Source organism: Bactrocera oleae, chromosome 3 (genome assembly GCF_042242935.1).
Source record: "Bactrocera oleae isolate idBacOlea1 chromosome 3, idBacOlea1, whole genome shotgun sequence".
Classification (NCBI taxonomy): domain Eukaryota; kingdom Metazoa; phylum Arthropoda; class Insecta; order Diptera; family Tephritidae; genus Bactrocera; species Bactrocera oleae.
In genome coordinates, this window is record NC_091537.1 from 43,616,563 (window position 1) to 43,640,357 (window position 23,795).

General features: G+C 36.3%; 1 protein-coding gene across 4 annotated transcripts in view; it reads right to left on the minus strand.

Moving 5' to 3' along the window:
• The window catches only part of bur (GMP synthase burgundy), a 78,608-nt gene that overhangs the window by 19,415 nt on the left and 35,398 nt on the right, over nt 1–23,795 (minus strand). For 3 of the 4 annotated variants that reach the window (XR_004976495.2, XR_004976501.2, XM_036362920.2), the window contains 6 exons: nt 14,906–15,002; nt 14,484–14,853; nt 14,228–14,420; nt 13,999–14,170; nt 12,495–12,724; nt 12,240–12,431 (listed from right to left, as the gene is read on the minus strand). Coding sequence is in view for 1 of the 4 variants with exons in the window: in XM_036362920.2 (XP_036218813.1) it covers nt 12,240–12,431; nt 12,495–12,724; nt 13,999–14,170; nt 14,228–14,420; nt 14,484–14,853; nt 14,906–15,002 (1,254 nt within the window). In the remaining 3 variants the exon portion in view is untranslated. The remainder of the gene's footprint in view (nt 1–12,239; nt 12,432–12,494; nt 12,725–13,998; nt 14,171–14,227; nt 14,421–14,483; nt 14,854–14,905; nt 15,003–23,795) is intronic. The other variant, XR_004976526.2, reaches the window with a different exon arrangement.

Below are 23,795 nucleotides of genomic sequence, written 5' to 3' on the forward strand. Positions count from 1 at the left end.
CAGACAGGTTATTGCGGAGCTCCAACGAAAATTTGAAAACAAATTAATATCGAGAAACTCCACTTTCCGCTGGCCCACAAGGTCACCTGACTTGACTGCACCAGACTTTTTTTGTTGGGTTCTGTCAAGCAAGAGGTGTACAAACCAAACCTCAAAAATTTTACTGGATTGAAACAGTCCATTAAATCTATAATTGAGACAATCCTGACTTCAAACCTTCAGGCCGCAATGAATAATTCTCTAATTAATTTAAAAATAATTAATTATATAAAATAAAATAGAATTTGCTATACAATATAAAAAAACTAAATATGTAATTAAAATATGTGTACTTATTTTAAATTTCTTTGTGTATCTTGCCGCCTTGTTCTATGTTGGCGGATATTTTCGGTAAAAATTCAGCTATAGGCACTGGGGTTCACATATTCAGTACCTACGGACTTGAACATTTTTGACTCGATTTAGACAATTTTTGGTCACAAGGTGGCATACTTCAAACGCATTATTCACGCAAAGTGATACAATCATTTTTGCTTGATATGCATAGTGGAAAGTGACAGAATCAGATGGAATTGAAAATGGTCTTATATGGGAAATAGGCGTGGTTATAGTCCGATTTCGCCCATTTTCGCACTACGACATATAAATATCAAAAGAACGTTATGCATCGAATTTGGTTGAAATCGGTTAAGCAGATCTCAAGATATGGGTTTCCACCTAAAAGTGGGCGGTGACACGCCCACTGTTTAATTTTGAACGCGGTTCCTATAAAGTCATCTCATACCATCCCAGAGATAAAATTTAATGTCTCTGGCGTGTTTAGTGCTTGATCAAAATCATGTCATTATGGTTTTTCCTACCGCTAAGTAAGGCAAAGTTTTATTAATAAAGCCATTTATTGGTTAAGCATCATATTAATTATAATATAACAAAAGACGCTTCTGTATCATAAATTTCACTCACTCAGTATCATAAATTTCTTGATTTATACTTCCATAGGAAAAAAATGGTTCGCTTTTAAAGCTACTCTGTCAAATAGCCAGCAAACAATCTTTTGGTTTTTGGAAATTTGTCAAGCTTTTTATTTTAAACTGTTTTTTTAATTTGGCGGTAACATTAGCCCTTTGGTATTCTGTGTACAACTGGCGCATTTCAATTTGTTTAAAGTCCGCTTTTACGCAGGACTCGTCGTCCATTACAACGCAGTTAAAGTTAGGCATGCACTTATCATATAATTTTCGAGCACGTTGTTTCGCCAAAATATGTTGATAATCATTGCGATTTGGTGCTTCTTTTACTTTGAAGGAACGTGATCCATTTTAAAGGTGACATTTGCTACATTTCGTATCGATGAGTCCACCATATCGTTCCAAATTTCTTTGCTGCAATCGCAGATTCAAATTCCTGTTTTCTACCACTACTGACCTTTTTTTCGAAGATAAAAAGTCTCTATGTCTTTTATGTATAATTGTCACTGATGATTTTGCCATTTTTAGTGTTTAAGCGATGTCGCTGTGAGACATGCCTGGATTTTCAAGTTTTACAATTACTGTAAAAAAACTATATGAAAACTGTAATGACCCCATAGTCATTGAATTTTAAAGTAAATGTATACTAGATCGATGCTTCTCATTGCTATAATCTCTAGTGCCCCTAAAATCTCAATATATGTAATTATCTACGCCCCACTGTCAATAACATCCAGCCGAAGGCCATACTGAGCGCGCTTAAAGATTTGGGCATCTTTGAGCCTCTCCGAAAATTAATTGAACAGATGCTGGGAGCTTCAACGATGTGCAGATCTGTCTTAAAGGGTACACCCCAAGGAGGCGAGTTATCCCCACTTCTCTGAATCTTAACGATGAGAGATAAAGCAAGATATTTGGAACTAGTTTTGGACAGGAAGGTCTCTTGGAAATCAAAATTGGAAGCTATGGTAAAGAAGGCAGGTGCAGAACTTTACGCGTGTAAAAGGATGGTGGGGCCCAGATGGAAACTGACGCCTCGGGTAGCTCACTGGATCTACACAGCAATTGTAAGGGCGATTATGACTTACGGTATATTGGTATGGTGGCCAATAACAGGAAAGAAATACGCGATTAGAAGTATGGAAGCATAGAAAGACAGGCACAGACAGCCAAGCGGCTTTGAAATCTCTAATGACTCATGGGAATCCGTCTAAGACAGTGAAAGAATGCCTTGATATCCTAGTGGATCTGACATCCTATTTCACGATAAACCTGCAATGGGTCCCAGGACACAGTGATATCCCCGGGAACTGTGTAGCAGATGAACTAGCCAGAACAGGCACCACCATACAAATAGATTCTGGTAGAGAGGGCATAGAGGCATCTCTGGCTATTTTTAAATACTGATACTGAACATAGCTGATTGTCAGTGGAATCAGTCGCTGACTTGCATGAATGGAACATGAGCCGCACATCTCGGCCGTTAAAATTCAAACGGAATAATATAAGAACCCATTAAAAATCTTCTATGCGATTGCACATATAGGAAAAGAATAACACTTACCGATCTAAACAGGGTTAGATTGCCGAAATAACAGCCCTTGGCCGGATAAAATCCGGGTCGATTCCGGTAACGTAGAACCGGCTGTTGAGGGAATCGATATAAAAAAAGGAAAAGAATCGCAGTCACCGATAAAACTGGTCCAACTGATAAAGTTCATCATAGGAACGGGGTGGTTCAGAGAGGAGCCAATAGAGTTTGGGGACCTCAGTCCCGGTGCTATCACAATGGGCCTCCTAAAGGCCTAGGTGTGTCGAACGACAGCCACTCTACCTACCTACTAAGTGGTTCGAAAACTAAACAATAAATTCGATTTTCGATTTTGAAATGTGCATGTTTACTCTTTCTTGTATATGGTGAATACAAAGATCGTTAATTCATGCAAAAACACGTTTGTTGTTATGGTACATTAAAGTTTAATGGAAGAAGAATTTTCACGAATAAATATTAAAAATACGGAAATAACAGCATTTCCGAAATTTCAATTATTACATTTTTTGAACACTTAGAAAGAAAAAACTTAATTTTTTTTATTGTAAATTGAAAATTTGTAACAAATTTAAGAATAACTCTCCGCCGTTACATTATAAATTATGTAAAGAAAGTTTGTTCAAAATTTTAAATGAATGGTTCTGCTTTAAAACTAAGAGCACAAAATATTATATAAAACAGTTATAAAAATACTTGTAACTTCCTCAAATTTGGTTTAATTTGAAATTTCAGCATAACATTTTTGAGATATTATGCATTTAACTAAAATAATAAAAAAAAACAAAAAAAAATGTTTGCTTCGGATCATAGGTGCATTTATGTATTTTAGCATTTATAAGTACGTACATATATATCTATAACTAAATCTTAAAACTTAACAGCCATTTGTATCTATAGGATAATATAAACAACATTAAAATCGAATTAATTGACCCGATTTTATCCGGCAAAGAGAGCAACCCTTAGCAGCAGGTTTGCTCCGTATCCTCCTGGCATTGTGCTGGCATCGAGTCCAACCTGGGCCAAGAGGAATTCTTCTGCTGCATTTGCGCTAAAAGGTTCCACCCAAACTCCATCTCGGTTAGGTACAATGCATGCAATGGATGGAGTCATGTTGTTGTTGTTGTTGTAGCGGCAAAATTCTGCCGAGTTGACAGTCCTTGGCCGGAATAAACCCGGGTCCGTTCCGCTTACGTAGACCCGACTGTCGTGGGAACGGATGGATGGAGCCATCTTAAGACCTGCTCAGGCCTTAAGACCCATAGAGAGTGGACCACGAGTTACGTGGCCATATGCTGCCAACGCACTACTGCGACACCTGCCTCAACGGCGGTGCAATCTGAACCATGTTCGCGCACTGCGCTGCCACCCCAGTCGAGTGACCAAGAACGGACCTCTACGGCCCTAAGGTGCTCAAGACAGCATGACTCCCAAGCTGACCAACTCCCCACCTTCATACCGTTCCAATCCTCGTGCGAGAACTACTCAGCAACTCCTGCTTCCTCGCACAGATCCGTGTGTCAGACCGAAATACGCCGGAACGTCACATCTGTCAAGTGCAATTCTTGCACTGGCTGGTGTCACTTTCTGTAGTGTTCCGTATGTTGCCCCGTAATGTAGGAGTCTACCCCCGCAATCCCATATGGTGGCGTCACCAAACAACACCACAGTGCGACAACCGCCCATGTGGATATTACAGCTGCTACAACCACCACGGACAACCGCAACAAACGAATTCTACAATTTAACTGCAACGGACTCCAGAGTAAGATCGAGGAGATAGTTGCATATATGAGCCGGGAACGCGTATCTATAGCTGCGGTCCAAGAAACCAAGTTAAACAGCCGTTTAGATCTTCTGAGTTGTGCAGGTTTCAACGTTTTGCGTAAGGATCGAGAGCGAGATAATGGTGTAGGCCTAGCCTTCATACTGCACAACCCCGTGCAATATCGTCTAATCGATGGTGACATCTACCGCAGGGACACTACCCTTGAATGTCAGGGTATAGCAATCCGGTCAGGCGATGTCGAACAGGATATCACCCGAACATAGATGCGCTACTTCGTGGTGAAAACCGTTTGGTGCTACGCGACTTTAACGCGCACCACGATCTTTGGCATTCCTGCCTGTCAAACGATCGTAGGGGGATGGAGCTGGCGGAACAGATTGACGATTCGACATTCTGCACAATGAATGACGAAGCCTCCACCAGAATTATGGGCAGCTGTAATTGCTCGCCTAATATTACCATCGCTAGCGGTGGTCTGATAAATAGCATAACCTGGCTACCTACCTGGCAAACTCTCGCATCAGACCATCTGACCATAATTATCTCAATAGAGAAACCTCCCGACTTTATTTCGGTGGACAACGGCACCTTTATTAACTTTAGTAAAGCTAACTGGGTCGATTTCACAGAATTTACTGAGAGCAACTTCAACGCATTACCCATACCTACGGACATCATCGTAGGCGAGCGTCAATTCCGCAAGGTGATCGCTGCTGCTATTGCTCGCTTCATACCGGCTGGAAGAATCGCGGAACTCCGCCCTAATTTCCCAGCCGAAGCAGCTGTATTAGCAAAAGAGCGCAACACCTTACGCCTTGCCTATCCCTGTGATCCCCGAATAAGGGATCTCAATTTGGAGATTCGGCAAATGGTAAATCAATATAAGCGGACAAAGCTGCAATCTCTTCACCGGTGTGAGTAAGCTTTGGACTACTGTCTAGGCCTTGTCTAATCCGAGGAGACATGACAACCGGGTAGAAATTCAATTCGATGGCCATGCCTCCTCGGACCCGAAGTTTACACTGCACCCTTTGACAAGGCTAACCGATGTGTTACCCGATGGTTGCGCAAAATGCCAAAATACTGCGCACCACTTACTTTCACCGATGGGGAGGTTCAGAGTGCCATCACAAAGGCCAAATCGTCCAAATCCATTGGCCCTGACGGAATAAGCATGCTGATGATAAAATATCTAGGCTCGACGGGAGTAAGCTACCTTACTAAGGTCCTCAACTTGTCGATGGCCACTCTTCAAATACCCGATGTGTGGAAAGTCGGAAGAGTGTTCCTACTACTGAATCCTGGGAAACCCGCCAACAAAGGGGAGTCTTATCGTCTGATAACTCTCCTTTCCCCAGTAGTGAAGACACTTGAGGCCTTGTTACTCCCGACGTTCACTCACCACCTGAGTCTAGCAGAACATCAGCATGGCTTCCGGAAAGTGCACAGCACCACCACAGCACTTATCGTCATAAACGCCTAGATAGTTCATGGCCTAAACCAGAAACCACCCTGCGAGAGGAAGATACTCGTAGCGTTGGACTTGTCATAAGCTTTTGACACAGTCAATCACACAACGCTACTTGAGGACCTACAACAATCCACGCTCCCTCTAGGGCTGAAGCTCTTGGTGAAAAGACAAAGAAACGTTGCTGGCAACATACAAGGCAATCGGCCGGCCGGTCCTAAACTATACATCACCAATATGGTCGCCTGGATGTAGTGCAACGCAGACGAAGAAGCTTCAGACTTGTCAAAACACTGCACTCCGGACTATCACGCCCCTTGATGTCCCCAATAGAACACCTGCACAGTGAAGCCCATATGCTTCCGATTAAGGAACATAATGAGCTCCTCTCCAAGCAGTTTCTGCTGCGGTGTTTTCGCAGAAATCCCCCCTGCAGTCGTCTGCTTTTAACGGAACATAAAGAGGTCCTTCCTTGATTACGTCGACAGTGTAGTCTTATCGACAGCGGCATCGATACTATCATCATAGAATGTCAGCAATAGCTATCTAGTCAGGCGATGTCGAGCTCGAAATATTATATATTATATATATATTCCCCCAGTTACTTGTTGCCCAACAGGATACCATCCGAACATGGCTGCGCTGCTTGTTTCAAGCCGAGGGAACACGACGATGACCGTGTCGACATCCAATTCGACAGACGTGCCTCTTCGGACCCGAGCTATTTTAGCCGACAATTTATACTGCACCCTTCGGTGGATAAAGCGAAAAGATATGTAACCCGACGGTTTAGCAAAAGACCACAAGACTGCGTACCACTTGCTTTCACCGGCGAGGAGGCCATCGAATCGGCCCAGACGGAATTAATATGATGATGTAAAAAGACCTAGGCTCGGCGGGAGTAAATTATCTCTTAATTTGTCTCTGAACACCCTTCACATACCCGATATGTGGAAAATTGGAAGGGTGGTCCCACTAATGAAACCTGGGAAGCCTCCTCACGTAAGGGAGTCCTATCGCCCGATAACTCTCCTTTCCACAGTAGTAAAAGCACTTGAGACCTTGCTAGTCCCGACTGTTGCACACCACCTGAGCTTAGTTAAACACTTCCGTCAAGTGCACAGCACCACCAAAGCACTTAGCGTCAGAAACACCCAGAGGGCTTGTGGAATCAACCAGAAGCCACCCTGCGAGTGGACTGTACTTGTAGCGTTGGACATGTCAAAAGCGTTTGACACAGTCAACCATACAACGCTACTTGAGTATATCGAACAAACCAAGCTCCCTCCAGGCCTGGTGGACTAGAAACTACCTGAGCGGACCTCAATCATCGCTATTATTTCGAGGTAAACAATCAAAATTAAGGAGAATTAAACGGAGGGTTCGCGGGGTGGTGCCCTATCACAGTTACTATTTAATCACTACATCTCGAAACTCCAACAACCATCAAAATAAGTCTCAATTACCTCATACGCAGATGATGGCATGATATTGACGTCGGTCAATGGAATCGATGGCATGTGTTGAAAAGTGGATGCCTATTTCCAAGAACTTTCTCGCTTCTTCACTGCTAGTAACCCAAAACTTTTCTCTGCCAAATCCACGACCACCCTATTTACCAACTGGATGAAGGAGTACAGACTGGAACTCAACATTTCCGTCAATGACGTCAAAATTCCGACGATAAATAATATTATGATTTTAGGTGTCACACTTGACAGCGACTGTCACAAAAGAACAGAACCGCAACAAAATCCTCAAATCGCTAGCCAGCAGCACTTAGGGCAAACACAAAAAGACGTTGTTGGCAACAAACAAGGCAATCGGTCGGCCGGTTATTAACTACGCCGCTCCAATATGGTCGCCTGGATATAGTAGGACGTAGATGGAGAAGATTCAGACCTGCCAGAACTCCGCATTCCGGACTATAACAGGATGCTTCCTGATTTCTCCTATCGAACATCTACACAGTGAGGCCCACATGCAACCAGTAAAGGAGCATAACACACTTCTCTCAAAGCAGTTTCTACTCGAATGTTTTCGCCGAAATCACACCTGCAGACATCAGCTTGAAGCGGAGTCGCCTCCCAGAAACATCAGGAGAACATTCCGTCAACATGTCGCCAAACTACTCAATAAAACCCCCTCTCCCTTAGTCCGAATCTGTCGAAACAGCTCGTTTCCATTAAGTGATTTCGATGACAGTTAACTTATTACTTTTCCCCTAACAGGGTCTGGATAATCGTTACAACAAGAACAATAATTCTCTTCAAATTCCGTGATGATATTGGTCAAATAGTCAAAAATTTTTCATAAAAGGATTTGATTTTAATAGGTCAGTTTTGTATGTGCTCCGATGTCGGCGGTTCCGGCGTATGAGCAAGATGGGGATAATAGGACGTATTTAAAATTTCAGATCGATATCTCAAAAACTGGGGAACTTGTTCTCGTTTATACCAACATACATGAACATGGCTATTTCGATTCAACACATCACGCTGATAATTTATATGTATATATAATATATACTTTATAGGGTCTCCGAAGTTGCCTTTTGGGTGTTACAACCTTAATAAACCTTGTTTAGGTTTTTATTAAAAATACAACATAAAAACCTTTGGAATCAGTATATCATCATATCTAACATTGGGTTTTTTAGTTTAGGTCAATTTATGAAAAATTACATCTTCTTCAGAAATAGTCATAGTCGGACAGAACTCATTTTAATAGCCAATAATTAATTAATTTGAAAATTAATCAAAAAGATTTGAAGATTTCGAAATCGTTACACAATTAAGAATAAAATTTTTAAATCTTGCATTTCATTTTTGAAAGTAAAAACTAAAAATATTGGAGTAAAACAAAACTTAGTAACTATAAATACATCGGCTATACCCAACGTTCATAAAATATTACAAGATTACGACAACTTTGAAATCATATGTTTGATGACAAAGTTGTTTCAAAATGGTTGGTTGCCATAGTCATTTTATAATTTTTATGTTGTTTTATCTTTGAAACCGCTTAAAATATTAATCATTAAAAGCTATAAACTGATAATTTACTTGTAAGGAATTAATAATATTTTGTATCAAAGATGTTATGAAATAGTTTTGCAAAAGTCGCGAGCAGCACAGTACACGTAAATATTTCTTTACCGATTCATTGAGAGTGAGAGAGTTATTTGTATATATTACATGGATAATCGAAATAATGTGATAAACAAATTTAATATATAATTTATTACTTCAATTTGTACCTTATCTTCTGTCGAAACACACGATATCTACACCGAATTTTTCACGAAGAAAGTGAAGTAGTGGCAAGTTCGCATCCTTTGCAAAATGTACATTAAAGTCACCACCGAGAATCGATGGTATGTGATCATCACCCCTGCCAAGGAAAGCAGCACCATCATGAGTGTACAAAACTCTGTATGAAATATATGTTGTCCTTAATTTGATTTGATTAGGAGATATGTAGATCGCTGCGATGACATATGATATTTTACATTTACTCAAGCTGTTATCAATGAGCTCAAAAACTTTGGTAATTAAGAGAATATATTTATAATCCTTTCCTTTGGCGAATAAAATCAAGCATTTCTTTATCAACAGTTTCTAAACAAATCAACGAAAGTCTTCGGAAATCAATTTGTACATATGTCATTGCTGTTGTAGCTCTCCTACCATGCTAAAAACGTAAATCGTCGTTTGTTGTGGTATAATCCTATACTTCGCTTTATTGGCAATTATGTTGTTAATAGATAAAAATATTGCTAAAAAAAACTGACCAAAATATTTTCCCTTAATATTATTATATTCATTTTACTAAAACGTTTTCATTATGAACTAATAAATTAAGTCTATTTCACGAATTAACATAAGTGTTTACGGTTTTGCTTACTATTTACATGCCGTTCTATGTTTATTCTTCTTAACTCAAAAGAATTACGTCACAAGCGGCGTAATCTTTTATTCTACCATTCTTGGTTCTGCACGGCACGTCGGGCACTAATTCCAACACAATGCTTTGAACACAAAGCCGACTGCACGACACCATCCTTGACGACACGACTGCACGATAGCGAAATTTTCTTGTCGGGAATTGTCGTCTTGAAGCCAGCTTTTTGTACTTTATGAAGACGGCAGCGACATCTCACACAGCTGATATACACAATTTCACTTCATTGAAATTTAAATATTTTGTTCAAAGTGAACTTTGTGCAAAAAAATAAGTAAAGAGGTCGATATATTTGTTTTAAATTATCAATTGTTCTTACAAATGATATATCAGAGCTGTTTGATGCTTCTGTTGGTAAGATAACGTTAGACTTGTTAGATACTTTGAAAACACTACACTGTCCATTGTCGTCGGCAAAATTAGAAATAGTTTTAATTTAGCGACAGCGACAACTGCAAGCCTGCTGCACTGGAAGTCGTGCTGTTGTTTATATAACTGTGACAATAAGAACGTGTGTATGTTAATATTTGACAGATGCTGCCTGTCGCATGTTGTATTCCATGTGTTCAGCGTTTGAGACCAGAACGACTCCCGAAGTGATTTATACAAGGTGCGTTCCAAAGTAAACAGGACAAAAGTAACAAAGTAAACTCTAGTGGCGCCATCTATATGTCGACTAGTGCCTTAGAATCTGCGACCCTTTATCGACTTCCAGTAAAAATTTCATGACATTTCATCTATTGGAAGTGAAGTTATCGTGCTACATGTGACATTACATTTGTAGTGTCGGTCGGAAAATGAGCATCGAACAAAGAGCCAACATTAAGTTTTGTTTTAAACTTGGTAAAACTTTTACCAAAACTCATCAAATGATGAAACAAGTTTATGGCGATGATTGTCCATCCCGTAGCCGTATTCACGAGTGGTTTCAACGTTTTCAAAGTGGTCGTGAGGACATAAATGAGAAATGAGCCGAAACCCAAAACATCGCGCCTGGAGAAGTCAAAAGTGAAGACAATGCTGATTTGTTTTTATGATTCCAAGGGTATTGTCCACAAAGAATTTGTTCCACCCGGCCAAACCGTAATGCGGTATTCTACCTTGGAGTTTTGAAGCGAAGATGGAAGTTGGCGTTTGTTGCACGATAATGCGCCGTCTCATCGCTCGACGCATGCGGCCGATTATTTGACCAAAAATCAAATTTTAACAATCAACCACTCCCCGTATTCACCTGATATGGCACCTTGCGACTTCTACCCTTTCGGATAACTACATTTGGCCATGAAAGGAAACCGCTATACTGACGTTGATGCCATCCAAAAGGCGACGACCGCCATCCTCAACGCTATACCGACAAATGACCTAAAAAAGTCATTCGATAACCTTCTTGAACGTGCAAAACGTTGTATTCAGGCAGAAGGAGACTATTTTGAAGGCGACCAATAAATTTTTCAAAAAAAAAAAAATAATAATATTCGTTTTTTAATAAAAGTCCTTAAACCTTTTGAATTGCACCTTGTATAGTATATGTATGTGGCAATGTGCAGTAGTACAATATGCTTACAGAAACAAAAAGGAGACGGGAATTTGAAAAGGGGCGTGACGCGACCTAGAAAATTTCCTCTGATGCGGCAAAAATAATATTCACTTCAAAACTTATTTTAATCTTCAAAAATATTTCAATTTAAAATCAAGTTTTAATTTTTCCAAATAAATGTATACACATAGCAACTCTAATTGCCTGATGACATTTGAAGGAATGACATATTTAAATAAGTCAAATTCGTTATAAAATTTGTAAATAGGTGGTATGGACAAAATTTGAGTGAGTGATATGAATGCTATGAAGAAATTTAAATATCAAAATTTTGCATAACTTTTCCAAACTTAAGGCGGAGGAAACTAACTTAATGTAAACTTTTGGATAATAGATTATTAATGACACTGTTAGTATATCACAGAAATAATTTTTTTTTCTTACATTTCTTAAGATTTCATAAAAATAAAAGTTAAAAAAAAGTTTTGGATTGTCTATTGCGCGCAGAGGGTAATTTAATAAATTCAACAATTTGCTGTAATAATTTCAAATTGGATGACATCTTATTTAAATTGGGTAAGCTTCACATACATAGTTGTGTTTAGATCTATCTTAATGTGCATGAACAAAAAACGCAAAAATAAAAAACAGTAATGTAACTAATTTTTTTTTTAATTTGTCCCACTGTGGGAATTACTATGTTGGTTCAATGACGTCAAGGTTGTCGTAACCTTGTATTTTATGAACGTTGGGCTATACTACTTTAATGAGGTATATATACTCTGGATTGTACAGTACTGTATACTAATATACTCTCTAGTTTCTTTGTTGTTGCTTGCAAATTAAATATTTTGACAAGGAAATAACGCGAAGATAGCGAGCGGAGAAATGTCGAAGCAAAGACTATATTAAACTATAATAGGAAAACACAATTAGCATAACATAAAAATATTATTTCTTACCTGGGTCGGCAATTGAAGCGATCCTGGTATTATTGGTATTCCGGTCATAAAATCATTTGTTAAAAATGGTCTTAAGACTATTGACCTACAACAAGACGGAGTTCGATTCGTGGGATCTCTGTCAAAATGCACGGGAATCAGAACAATTGGCATTTGCGAAATTACACGATGTAGACCTGTCTGATTTATTATCTAAATTAAAGAAACATAAAATGCAATCATCACAAAAAGTACTTCTATAAATTATCAACATACTTCGCTTCCTATAGCGTCAGCTTCCCTAAGTTGCTCTAAAACGTATTTATTAAGAGAAGTATGAGTAATATCGGTAATTTGATATTGCACGGGACCTCCAAACACATAGCAAACACGGTTGACATTATGAAGAATACGAGGAATTAATTTTGCCAAAAATATCAAATCAGTCCAATTAGGTTCTGAACTACTAGAAAGACCCACCACATAGCTATAAGTTCTTTTATCACCTGAAAAAAAAAACATAATGTAACACAACTATTTGATATAAACTGAGTAAAAATTTATTTTTTTTTTCAAATATCAAATATCATAGGGTGAAGGATAGTGTGAAAATTATGGCTATACACATTTTTAAAAGTAATTAAAACATGCATTTATTCCTCCTTAAGGAAATTTTTATTTCAAATTCAAATGATTTCGTATATATTTACTAATTACCATTAAAAGCTCATAAAGCCTAAAATATAACAAGTACGGAAAGGCTAAGTTCGAGTGTAACCGAACATTTTATACTCTCGCAATTTAAAAAGATCAAAGGCGGGGAAATACTTTCAGGTGTGGCAAAACATTCAACTTTCGTTTTTTGACAAAATCGTGAATGATTACAATCAAATTTGGTATCTCATTAACTTATGTATATTATAAGTCGTAGATTTGCATAGTTTTATTATACATTTTGCATTCCGAAATAATAATATTAATATCTACTTAATTAACTCAAATGAGATATATTTGAAATAAACTCAATCAAATCTAAATTAAAGAGATGGGGTATATAAGAAAACCATAAAACAAAGGATGGGAAATCCCAATTTCATTCTGGAGTAATAAAATCACGATATGTAGTATATTAAACTATAGTATATCCAATATTATACTTTCACTTAAGATATCTTACATATGGACCGATATATACGGTATAAGGCCAACCAAGATTGATTAATTCAAAAAATATTCTCCCCCATATGCACTGTGGTCCACATATTTGATGTCTCGGTCCCTGAATAGTTATAATCCGATTTCGACGATTTTTGGGCGTAAAATGAAATACCTTCAGGGCACTATTTGTGCAAAGTTTTATTCTGAGATCTTCATTGATGTTTTATTTGTATACTGAAAATACGTGTGTTATACGGGAAGTAGGCGTGGCTGTATCCGATTACACTCATTTCATATAATAGGAATTTTTATATGACAATAGGTTGTAAAAGAATCGCAGACCGACCAAATTGTATTCCATACTTTGTCAGACCTAGTTCCTCAACAGTAACAGTATAACAATGTCCTTCTTCCCATAGTAATCGACACAGACCACTGAGGTGTCCAAGAATTGAAACATGGAGCTCTTGTTCAACAACTTCATGATCTTGTCCTCTCGGGGACGTGACTTTTACTTCTCGTCTCCAATGACTTCTTGTCATTTCGAACCAAGTTTTGGGACTTTACAATTCTTTAATCGCAAAATTCGTGCAAATCTTTATATATGTATATTATTACTTACCCTGTACACCGACAGACCGCAAAGGTAAAACTGTAGCTTGTACCTTATCTATGGACGAAATACGCTTAAGTTCCTTTTGTTCTGCTTCTGTGGTAGAGCCAATTACGCGATTTATTAATGCATGGTTTTTCAATAGTTTGTTATGAAAATCTACTATAACTTTTGCGATAACCTATAAAGAACAAGATAAAACTGGATTTTTCATTATTACAAAAAAAAAAAAAAAAACCTGTGTCTCTGAGTAGTCCTTTTCTATATAAGGTTCTTCAGCACAGAGAATCCGAATGGCTAGGCCTGGCCCTGGAAATGGTTGTCGTTCAACTAAGTCGACTGGTAGACCAAGATCTCTTCCTATGTCTCTTACTTCATCTTTGTGAAAATCGCTTAAAGGCTCAACGACACGACCAGCACTTCGCAATTGCCTTGTCAAATAGTTTTAAATCAGTTAAAAGTCAGTGTTAATAAAAAATATGTGTATTATTAACCTTATTAGTTCTGTATCGTTATGATGAGTTTTAATAGTTTCTGCGTTTTGGCTAATTAAATTTGATGCAGATTCAATCAAATCTGGTCGAAGCGTACCTTGAGCCAGTAACACTTCATCAGGCTTCAACTTCATTTCAGATATAATATCATTGGTTATTTTTACGAATACATCTCCAATAATCTTGCGTTTCTCCTCTGGGTTAATAGTCTGGAACAGCATGGGCGTTTCTACAATTGAGAACTGCCCAGGTCTTTTAATCTGTGTAGTGCCTTTTAAAAATCGATAAGCTTCCTTTTTCACTAGCAGATCAATGCCGATTTCCCTTAAAGATTTTTCAACCTTTTCACTTTCTCCTTTGCGCATGAATCCTTAATAAAATTTTTTTTTTATTTTGCTGCAAATTTTTAAAAAGTAAATTACCGTTGTCAATATGAACTGCGATAATTTGATTTGGATGTAATGCGTGGCGTAACAAGGCAGCACAAACAGTCGAATCAACTCCACCGCTAACCAGCAACTAGAAAAGAAAATTATAAAGATTCATACAAATTTTTTTTAAAAAATAATCAAAAATTACCACCCTTTATACATAGTTTTTTGAACATAGATAAATAAATTATTTGTAAATTTATGGCGACTATAAATGGAGGGATTCGGCTCGCTTAACGCACGTAAAAGCAGCTCGCTTAACGCTCAGTATAGTGCAATTTTAAAATTGAAATTACTTTAATAATCTGCTATGACTGTATGCTACAATTAAGCATTACTATTAAGCAATACAGCTAGTTTGACACACTTGTTATAGTACGCAAAGATGTCAAATCAGGAATCTGATCTAATAGAGTTCCCTACACAATTTGGCGAATTTTAGAGATATCTGTAAAAAATAATACGTTATTTAATTATTCACGAACGTCTCTAACTAAAAAATTTACCAAAATTTGTTTAAAAAAAAATGGTAAGCTCTTTAAACACTTTATAAATTAATAATCATTTTCACAAATTTTTGTTATGCAATATTTTTACGAATTCACATTGTTTATTTATGTTTTGATCTGATTAAACAAATATCTATAATTGTAATGATGGAGCCTATACGCTGCATTTTTATAAATGGATAGTTAGTAAATAATTGGTCACATTCTTTAAAATAATAAATATTAATCGACTTAAAAAACTCATAATTTAACGCTAAAAAATTTAGTAACTTAACGACCAACGTAAAAATTAATTAAATTCTACTAAACTAATTTAAATTCTAATGAACGTCAAATTTTTTCATTTCTTTATATTTCTTTTACAAATTTTGGCAAATTTGCAAAATAACTTGAAGGCATAGTTAGAATTATCTGATTTACATAGCTGAAAGACGCACATTTTGAAGGTAATTTCATGATACCACTGTCATAGAAACCTTCGTCGCTATTGGACGGAATCGACACCTCCTCATATACTATGAGAATTATTGCTATCAGATGATACCTACGCAGGAACCCTCATATAACAATTATGTTGAAAACTACTAAAAGTCCGAAAACCAACTTAATAAATACATCAATAGCATTAAATTTCACAACCAAAGTGATGCGGTGGACGTGCCCCGTGGCAATTTAAAATTTCATATGCTTCTTTCACTTTACAGTATATAAATCAAGCACCAATTAAAATTTACTAAAAATGGATGAAATGGAAATATAGCATTTCAAGCTCCCAGATATCGAACATGTGGACCACAGCGCCTAGGGCTGAGTTTTTAGCATATATATCGGTCAATTAACTGTGAGATATACACTTATGGACAAAAGGTGTACGTTTTTTAGCTGTTACTTTTTTTTTGGATACCGTTATATTCTTACGATTAAGGCGAAATAGTAGTGCATAAGTATCAACATATTGCATTACTATTTTGTTAATTTTGCGTTTGAGTGACAAGTTATCATTGCCTCATTAAATTTGGTTGGCCAATAAAATAGATGTTAGTAATATGTTTTAAAAATAAGTGTTATTTCGAAACATTTTTCATATTAATGTAGGTATTAGTAGGTAGTATTTGTAATTTTATATTCCTTTGGACACCATAAACTAAAAACAAGAAATTATTTAGAATGGGTCGTAAAAGCCACTGTACCGATGTAGATTATCGATTGGTAAAAAAAATTGCGTGATGAAGGAAAAACGTATAAAATCGTTGCAAATACGTTAGGAAGGTCGAAAAACTTTGTAACTAATTCTCTAAAGTAAAAAAAAAAATGAAAAGGAAACTCGTGGTCGTCCAAGAAAAACTGGCCTGATTGATGATCGCCGTATACTTCTCATGGGAAAAAAGGACCCTTTTGTGACTTTACGGCGAATTGCAATTCGGGTCGATTGGTGAACGGTAATTTATCGGGGCGTAAGGCCAGAAAAATTCCTCATCTAAGAAAGGTCCACATATAAAAGAGAAAAGCTTTTGGCGCTGAACATAAAAATTGAAGCGGTCCCACTGAAGAAAGAAGTGGCGAATATTTTATTCAGTGACGAAGTTAGGATTGATTTTTATGGAAATGATTATAAAATAAATGTCCGTCGCCCTAAGGGCAAAGAATTTGATTGTAGATACACCAAAAAAACAATTTAGCATGACTTTGAGCATACTTTTTGATGACGGTGTCAACAATTTCTACATTCAAATCCATATGCAAGTTGTCATTACGAATGTACCAGGGTGCATTAACAATACCACGAAGTACTTTGTTTTGAAATCTTTGGATAATTAATCTGTTGCTTTGACTGGTACAGCCCCAGAGTTGAATACCATAAGTCCAGATCGGTTTAAGGATTGTTGTATATTGTCAAGACAGAATATCTGCCTAATAGCCAGTACATTTTTCTGTACTTAAGTTTTAATTCTTCTTGTTTTTTTTTTTTTTTTGACATGTGATTTCCACCTGAGTTTAGTATCAAGGGTCATACCAAGATATTTTGCTGTATTCTCATACGGAACTATTTTTTGATTCATATATATTGGTTTGTGCTGTATACGTTTATTGGTGAAATCTATATGCACTGATTTGGTTTCATTTAGCTTAATGCGCCAAGTAGTTGTCCAGCGTTGTACTTCTGCAATGGATTTTTGTAATTTTTCTGTTGACTCAATATTATTGTCGCCAACGGCTAAAATTGCAGTATCATCAGCAAATGTAGCAACAATTTTTTCGTTAAATGTTGGTAGGTCACTAGTATATAAGAGATAAAGAACTGATACATTACCTTGCGGAACTCCCGCTTGGATTTTTTTTAGGGCAGAAAAAGCGTTCTCTTGTTTGATTCTGAAATAGCGTTTTGATATATATGATTTCAGAATTTTCGAGAATTGTGTTGGAAGAAACATTTTAAGTTTATAGTTCAATCCTGCATGTCAAACTTTATCGAAAGCTTGTGCTACATCAAGGAATATTGCTGAGCACACTTTTTTTTCTTCTAATGTTTTTTCAATTGTATCAATTATTCGATGAACCTGATCAATCGTAGAGTGTTGATTCCGAAAACCAAATTGATGATTTGGAATAAGATTTTTCTCATCAATAATTGGTTTTAATCTTTTCAATAAAAGTTTTTCAAACAGTTTGGACATAACCGGAAGCAGTGAAATTGGTCGGTATGATGTGGTTTCATGGGGTGGCTTTCCAGGTTTGGGTATCATAATAACTTCAGCCACCTTCCATAATGACGGTACATATTGTAGTCTGAATGATGCATTAATCAGATTGGTTATTTTAAGCAATGCTTTCCTTGGTATCTGGTATCTGGTATCTGGCCGGTGATCAGGTCGAAATCAGGAGCTTTTTTAGGGTTCATGGTATTTTAAATTTCTTTTTTGATTTCAGCTAGAGTGACTCGTGGTATTTCCATCTTTTCTTGTGCAATAATGTTTGGTAACAGTTTGGATTGAAAAATCGTTTCAAGGTGTTCAGCAAATCTGGATGCTTTCTGATAGTTATTTCTAGCCCAGCTACCATCAATGTTTTTAATTGGAGGGGTTTGCATAATTGGCCTTTTCAGTCTTTTGGTAGACTTCCAAAGTGAATATTCAGTACTTGAGTCATTTGTAACTTCACATAGAAATGCACTCATGGTATCGTTCTTAAATTGTTTAATTTCATTTCTTAATTGAGACGTTAAGTTATTCAGTCTAGTTTTATCTAGTGGGGCTCTGGATTGTTGCCATTTTTTCCTCGCTTTTCTTTTTTCAAAATTAGTTTCAATATTTCTTTGGGATAATTGTTACCTTTGGTCTTAAACAAACTTCAGATGTATTTTGCCACGCTGAATTGATTTTATTAAAAAAAAATATTTAACACCTATTATTTTAACCAATGATATTTATTATTTTGAAAAAAAAATTAAAGCGTAAATATGTCTAAAACAAAATTTTTTTAAATGCAAATTCTTCAAAGTTATTAAATAAAAACTGTGTACACCTATTTTTTTGTTCATAATGTAATAAAACAATATGAATGCATATACATAAAATGATATTGGTTATTATAGCAGACTTTATACCGAATATATCCTTCAATGTGTAAGAAAATGTTTGCGAGTACACTCGACTAATACCCATAGTCAATGAAATCAGCTCAGACCTTTACCTGTCCCCAATTTAGCCGGAATAGTGATTTTTGGCTTTCCATCTGATTTCAAACCGTTTATGTGGATATTCTAGTCTAGAGACATGAATTTTAGGTAATTTTTAAAGTGTCGTAAAAGAAAGCAATCATTATTTTTACCATCAATTATTTTATCATCATATTTTATGATCATGAGATTTTGGAACAAGAAGGCTGATAAGGGCAAAGAATGGAAAGGAAGGAGTGTGCTGAGGTGATAATTCAGCCTAATCAGCCGGGAGCGTTGCTTCGATGGTAACTGTGGCGCAATGCAAAAAAGCACGGCACCAACCCAAGACCTCCCCGAAGAAATGCAGACCAATAGGACTTGAGTACACCCCAAGAGAAGTCGGTTCTGTAACACAGCAGCCTCTGCTGTTAGATCGAACAGGTTCAATTCGGATAACCTAGGAGTAGGAACCGTGGGCATTTAAAAGGTCAAGGACCTTACAGATAAGCACCGAGAGGTAATTTGGGATATGTCTTTTGATAGACCCAGAGTCCGTGTGGTGCTTAGACATTAACTTTCTACGTGTTTTAGAATTCTTGACGAAAGATCCGTGTTGCTGTGCAGGCGAGCAGTAAAGGGGGAGATGTGGTCCTGATATCGGCTATTTCCCTAGTAAATCGACCGAAATGTTTTTAGTTGCGCGGTCGTTTGATCTACAATAAAAAGTTTGAAAAATTTTGATTCGGAGGTTAACTGCTGTTTTTTTAAATGATTTTTATGCTATTGCATAACTTCTATCGCAAGCTTTGAGCTCAGGGCTCAACAAATTCCGTAACGGAAATGATGCTTATGCGCTCAGTATTTGCATACTTTTAGGAGTATCGTATTTCGCATATCTCAAGAGAAACAAATCAATTGAAGAGACAGCACTGTGATTCAAAAATAATAATATTTAAGAGAAAGTTTTTTTAATGGCAAATGAAAATGTAGAATTTAATAAAAATTTAAGTAATAAAAATAAATGATTTAATATTCGGAGTCATAATATTGGTAACATTATTATTAAGCTATTGCATAGCTTTTATCGCGGGCTTTGAGCACGGCGACAGAATCAAGCAATTCCGTAAGGAAAATAAATACGCGTAATGTTTGTATATCTGTCTAGATGCAACATAAGTATGTAAATTTGTACACTAATTGATTCATGCGAAATATATATTATATATCGAGGCAGATTTTGCGAGCCATGGAAAAATATTTTTGCTTTGTAAAATATTTTAAATCGTTTGCGGGTAAAACTTTGCTTGAATACAAAGTATGCGTAAAATGTTTCTGTGTCAACGTCAGAGGCGTCTGGAAATATAAAACTAGTAACACACAAACACACATTCACGTGTTTCAAAAAAATAATCCTAATAAAAAGGACAAATGTATTTAGATTTGGTGTAAATGGTGCCAACAAAAAAAAACTATTAATTTGATACCTATGAAAGACACTGATCCCGATTACTTAGAAGCAGTTGTTTAAGAATATAAGAAACGATTTAAGTTTTTAAGAAATAATCTTGAAAATTTTGATGAATTTTACTCGCATATTGATATTATTTCTGATGAATATTACTACAATATTATTCGTGCTGGTATCAATAGGCCAAAATTATTTTATAAAAGGACATCAGCAGAAAAATGGCACAATACTTTCAATCCATTCGTATTACATCATTTGAAATCGAACATGGATTTTCAGATTATACTAGATGAATATGCTTGTGCAACAAATGTTGTTGAATATGTCAATAAGCATAATAGAGGGATTAGTAATTTGCAAAGACAAATAATTGACATAATGGACGAGCATCCAGAATTCGACATTGTCGATATCACCAAAAAATGAGTATTGACATACTTCAGTCTGTTGAAATGCCGGCACCAGAAGCTTCTTGGTATTTATTAAGACAACCTTTTGCTAAGTCATCAGTGGTGACAGTCTACATTCCAACGGTATTTCCTACTGAACGCGCAAGAATTAGAAAATCTATGAATGAACTTCAAGCTTTAGATGATGATTGTACGAACGTTTGAAAATGGAATTGGTTCAAACTATGAGAAAAGACCCGAAGAACTCCGCGATGTTACGTTAGCACAATTTGTTGCAAAATATTACCTAAATAAAAAGGGGGCTTACGCTAAAAGAGATACTGCAAGAACAATAAGATACAGGAACTACGATTTGGCTGACAATTACAACAATTATGGGCGTGAGATGATTCTGTTGCATGTTCCTTTTCAAAATGAAGAAAATGATATTATTGCTGAAAATAAGTTCATACAAATATACGAGGACAACAAAGATACGATATTAGAACGTAGGAAAGAGTTTGAATCAAATTTGAACGATGAAGAACAACAAGACGAAGAATTATTAAGAGCGGTTGATATATTGCATGAAAGAGATCCTTATGACTTATTGTTACCTGATCCAAACTCAACTGCTAACGTTGATTTAGAAAATGAATCTCTGCATAAACTTGGCGCTATAGCTAAAAAAAAGAGATAATTTAATGGATTCTCAACAATTATATGATTTAATGCGAATGGCCAATGATCAACAAAAAGATATTCTAATGAATATAATTCATCATTTGCAGACTTCAATTCAAGAACCATTTCAAATTTTGTTTACGGGACCAGCTGGTACGAAAAAATCATTCGTTATCAAACTTTTTATGGAAATTTACAACAGGTTCACTGATAATGATGGTTACTACAATGCCTATATTACATGTGCAAAGCTGCCGTGGCTATGGATGGTACAACTATTCACACAGCTCTCAAAATTTCTCTTTCAAAACTTTTGCCTCTGTCATCAGAAAAGTTGCAATTGTATAGATCTCTCTTCAGATATGTCAGAGTACTGATCATTGATGAAATTACCATGGTTAGTGCAGCACTTCTACATAAAATTGATCGTCTTAAGCAAATAACAGGAAAATACACAGATAGGTATAGATGTTATTTTGATCGGAGATTTACGGCAATTGCCACCAGTAAGATCGACACTAATTTACAAGACAATCAGAACGAGCATTTGGGCCACATTTATGGAGAAAATTAAAATTCTATCAACTTACCACAGTAATGAGACAAGCTAATATTGCATTTTCACAAGTTTTGACAAAAACAAGGTAATGGAGATGTACTAGATAAGCATGAGTTTCAACTTATTAAATCGAGGTTTTTAAAACAGAGGATGTTGCTACATTATGTCCTGATGGGAGTTTGTTTATTTTTCAAAAAGCTGTTGCCGCCTATAAGAATTTGATTTTGTGAAAACAAAGTTCTTTCAACGTCCGTAGACGTTATTATTGGGGGCAAGAAGCTAATATTAGGCTTAAATTACATAAAAAATCTATAATTGACACTGGAGGCCTGCCTTATCACATTACTTTTCTTGTTGGAAATGGTGCTGTTGGGAAATTGGTCCATCTAGAATATTATAAAAGTAACACATTGATTTGAGTTTGGCTGGAATTTTGTGGTTCAGATAAAGTGGGTAGAAAAAAAAGGCAAAAAGCAGCCGCTTTAGCAGTGCAAAAAAGAGTCGGAAATCTTGCTGTTTCCATTGAATTATTGTACGAACAGCAAATATTTCATTAATATCGGATAGAAAATATATAGCCAAACGCAAACATTTTCCATTAACTTCAGCCCTTGCTCTAACTATACATAAGTCGCAAGATGGAACTTTTGACGAACTAGTATATGAGTATAGTAAAGCACATTCTCAGGAACTCGTTTATGTTGCGCTCTCTCGGGTGACTAATATTGAAAAATTGTGTATCACGAGAAAAACGATAAATCTACATTCCAGTTTTATCATAATCAAAGACAAGCTGAATCGACTGCATCTTTGTTGCAAGAATTCAAAAGACTGTCTTTAAATAGTGTTCAGACGATAGCTCAAAGTGTCTTAGATTTCATAAGTAATAGTATTGGCATTTCAATAATGAGTTTGAATTGCCAAAGTCTAAATACTCAGAAATACGATTTACAAGATTCAGTTACGAGACAAACAAATGTGTTACTTCTTGCATGAGGCATGATAATCCGATTGAAATACCTAATTTCAATTGTATTGTTCAATTCAAACGAGATAGTGTTCCAAAAGGTGGGGTAGCTATTTACCAAAATATTAATAATGTTACCAATATTATGACTCCGAATATTGAAAAAAATATTGCACACGTTTGCGATGTTAATGTTAGGCGCTCATTTGTTGGAGATATTTGTGCGTGCTTATGTAAACTTAGAAATGGCCTATATATAGTCATGGTAGCAATTTACATTTCTCCGAATCCAAAATTGGACAAGGTAGAGCATTTTATTCATCGCACTTTACTGGAGTACACTGAAGAAAGGTCGAAAATACTTGGTACACATGATAATAAATTTCCACTTATCTTGGGTGGCGATTTCAACATCAACTTCGATGATAAAAAATCAGAGCGGTTGACAAATTTTCTTTCGGAAAAATTTAATTTGTAAATGAATAATGATCCACAAAAATCTACAACAAAATATGGCACCACCATTGACACTGTATTTTCCAGATATTTATAGGATATCCAGTCTCAAACTTATGTTTCTTATTTCAGTTACCAAAAAACCTATAGTGTCAATGATATAAATTCCTGAATAACCTACATGTATTGTA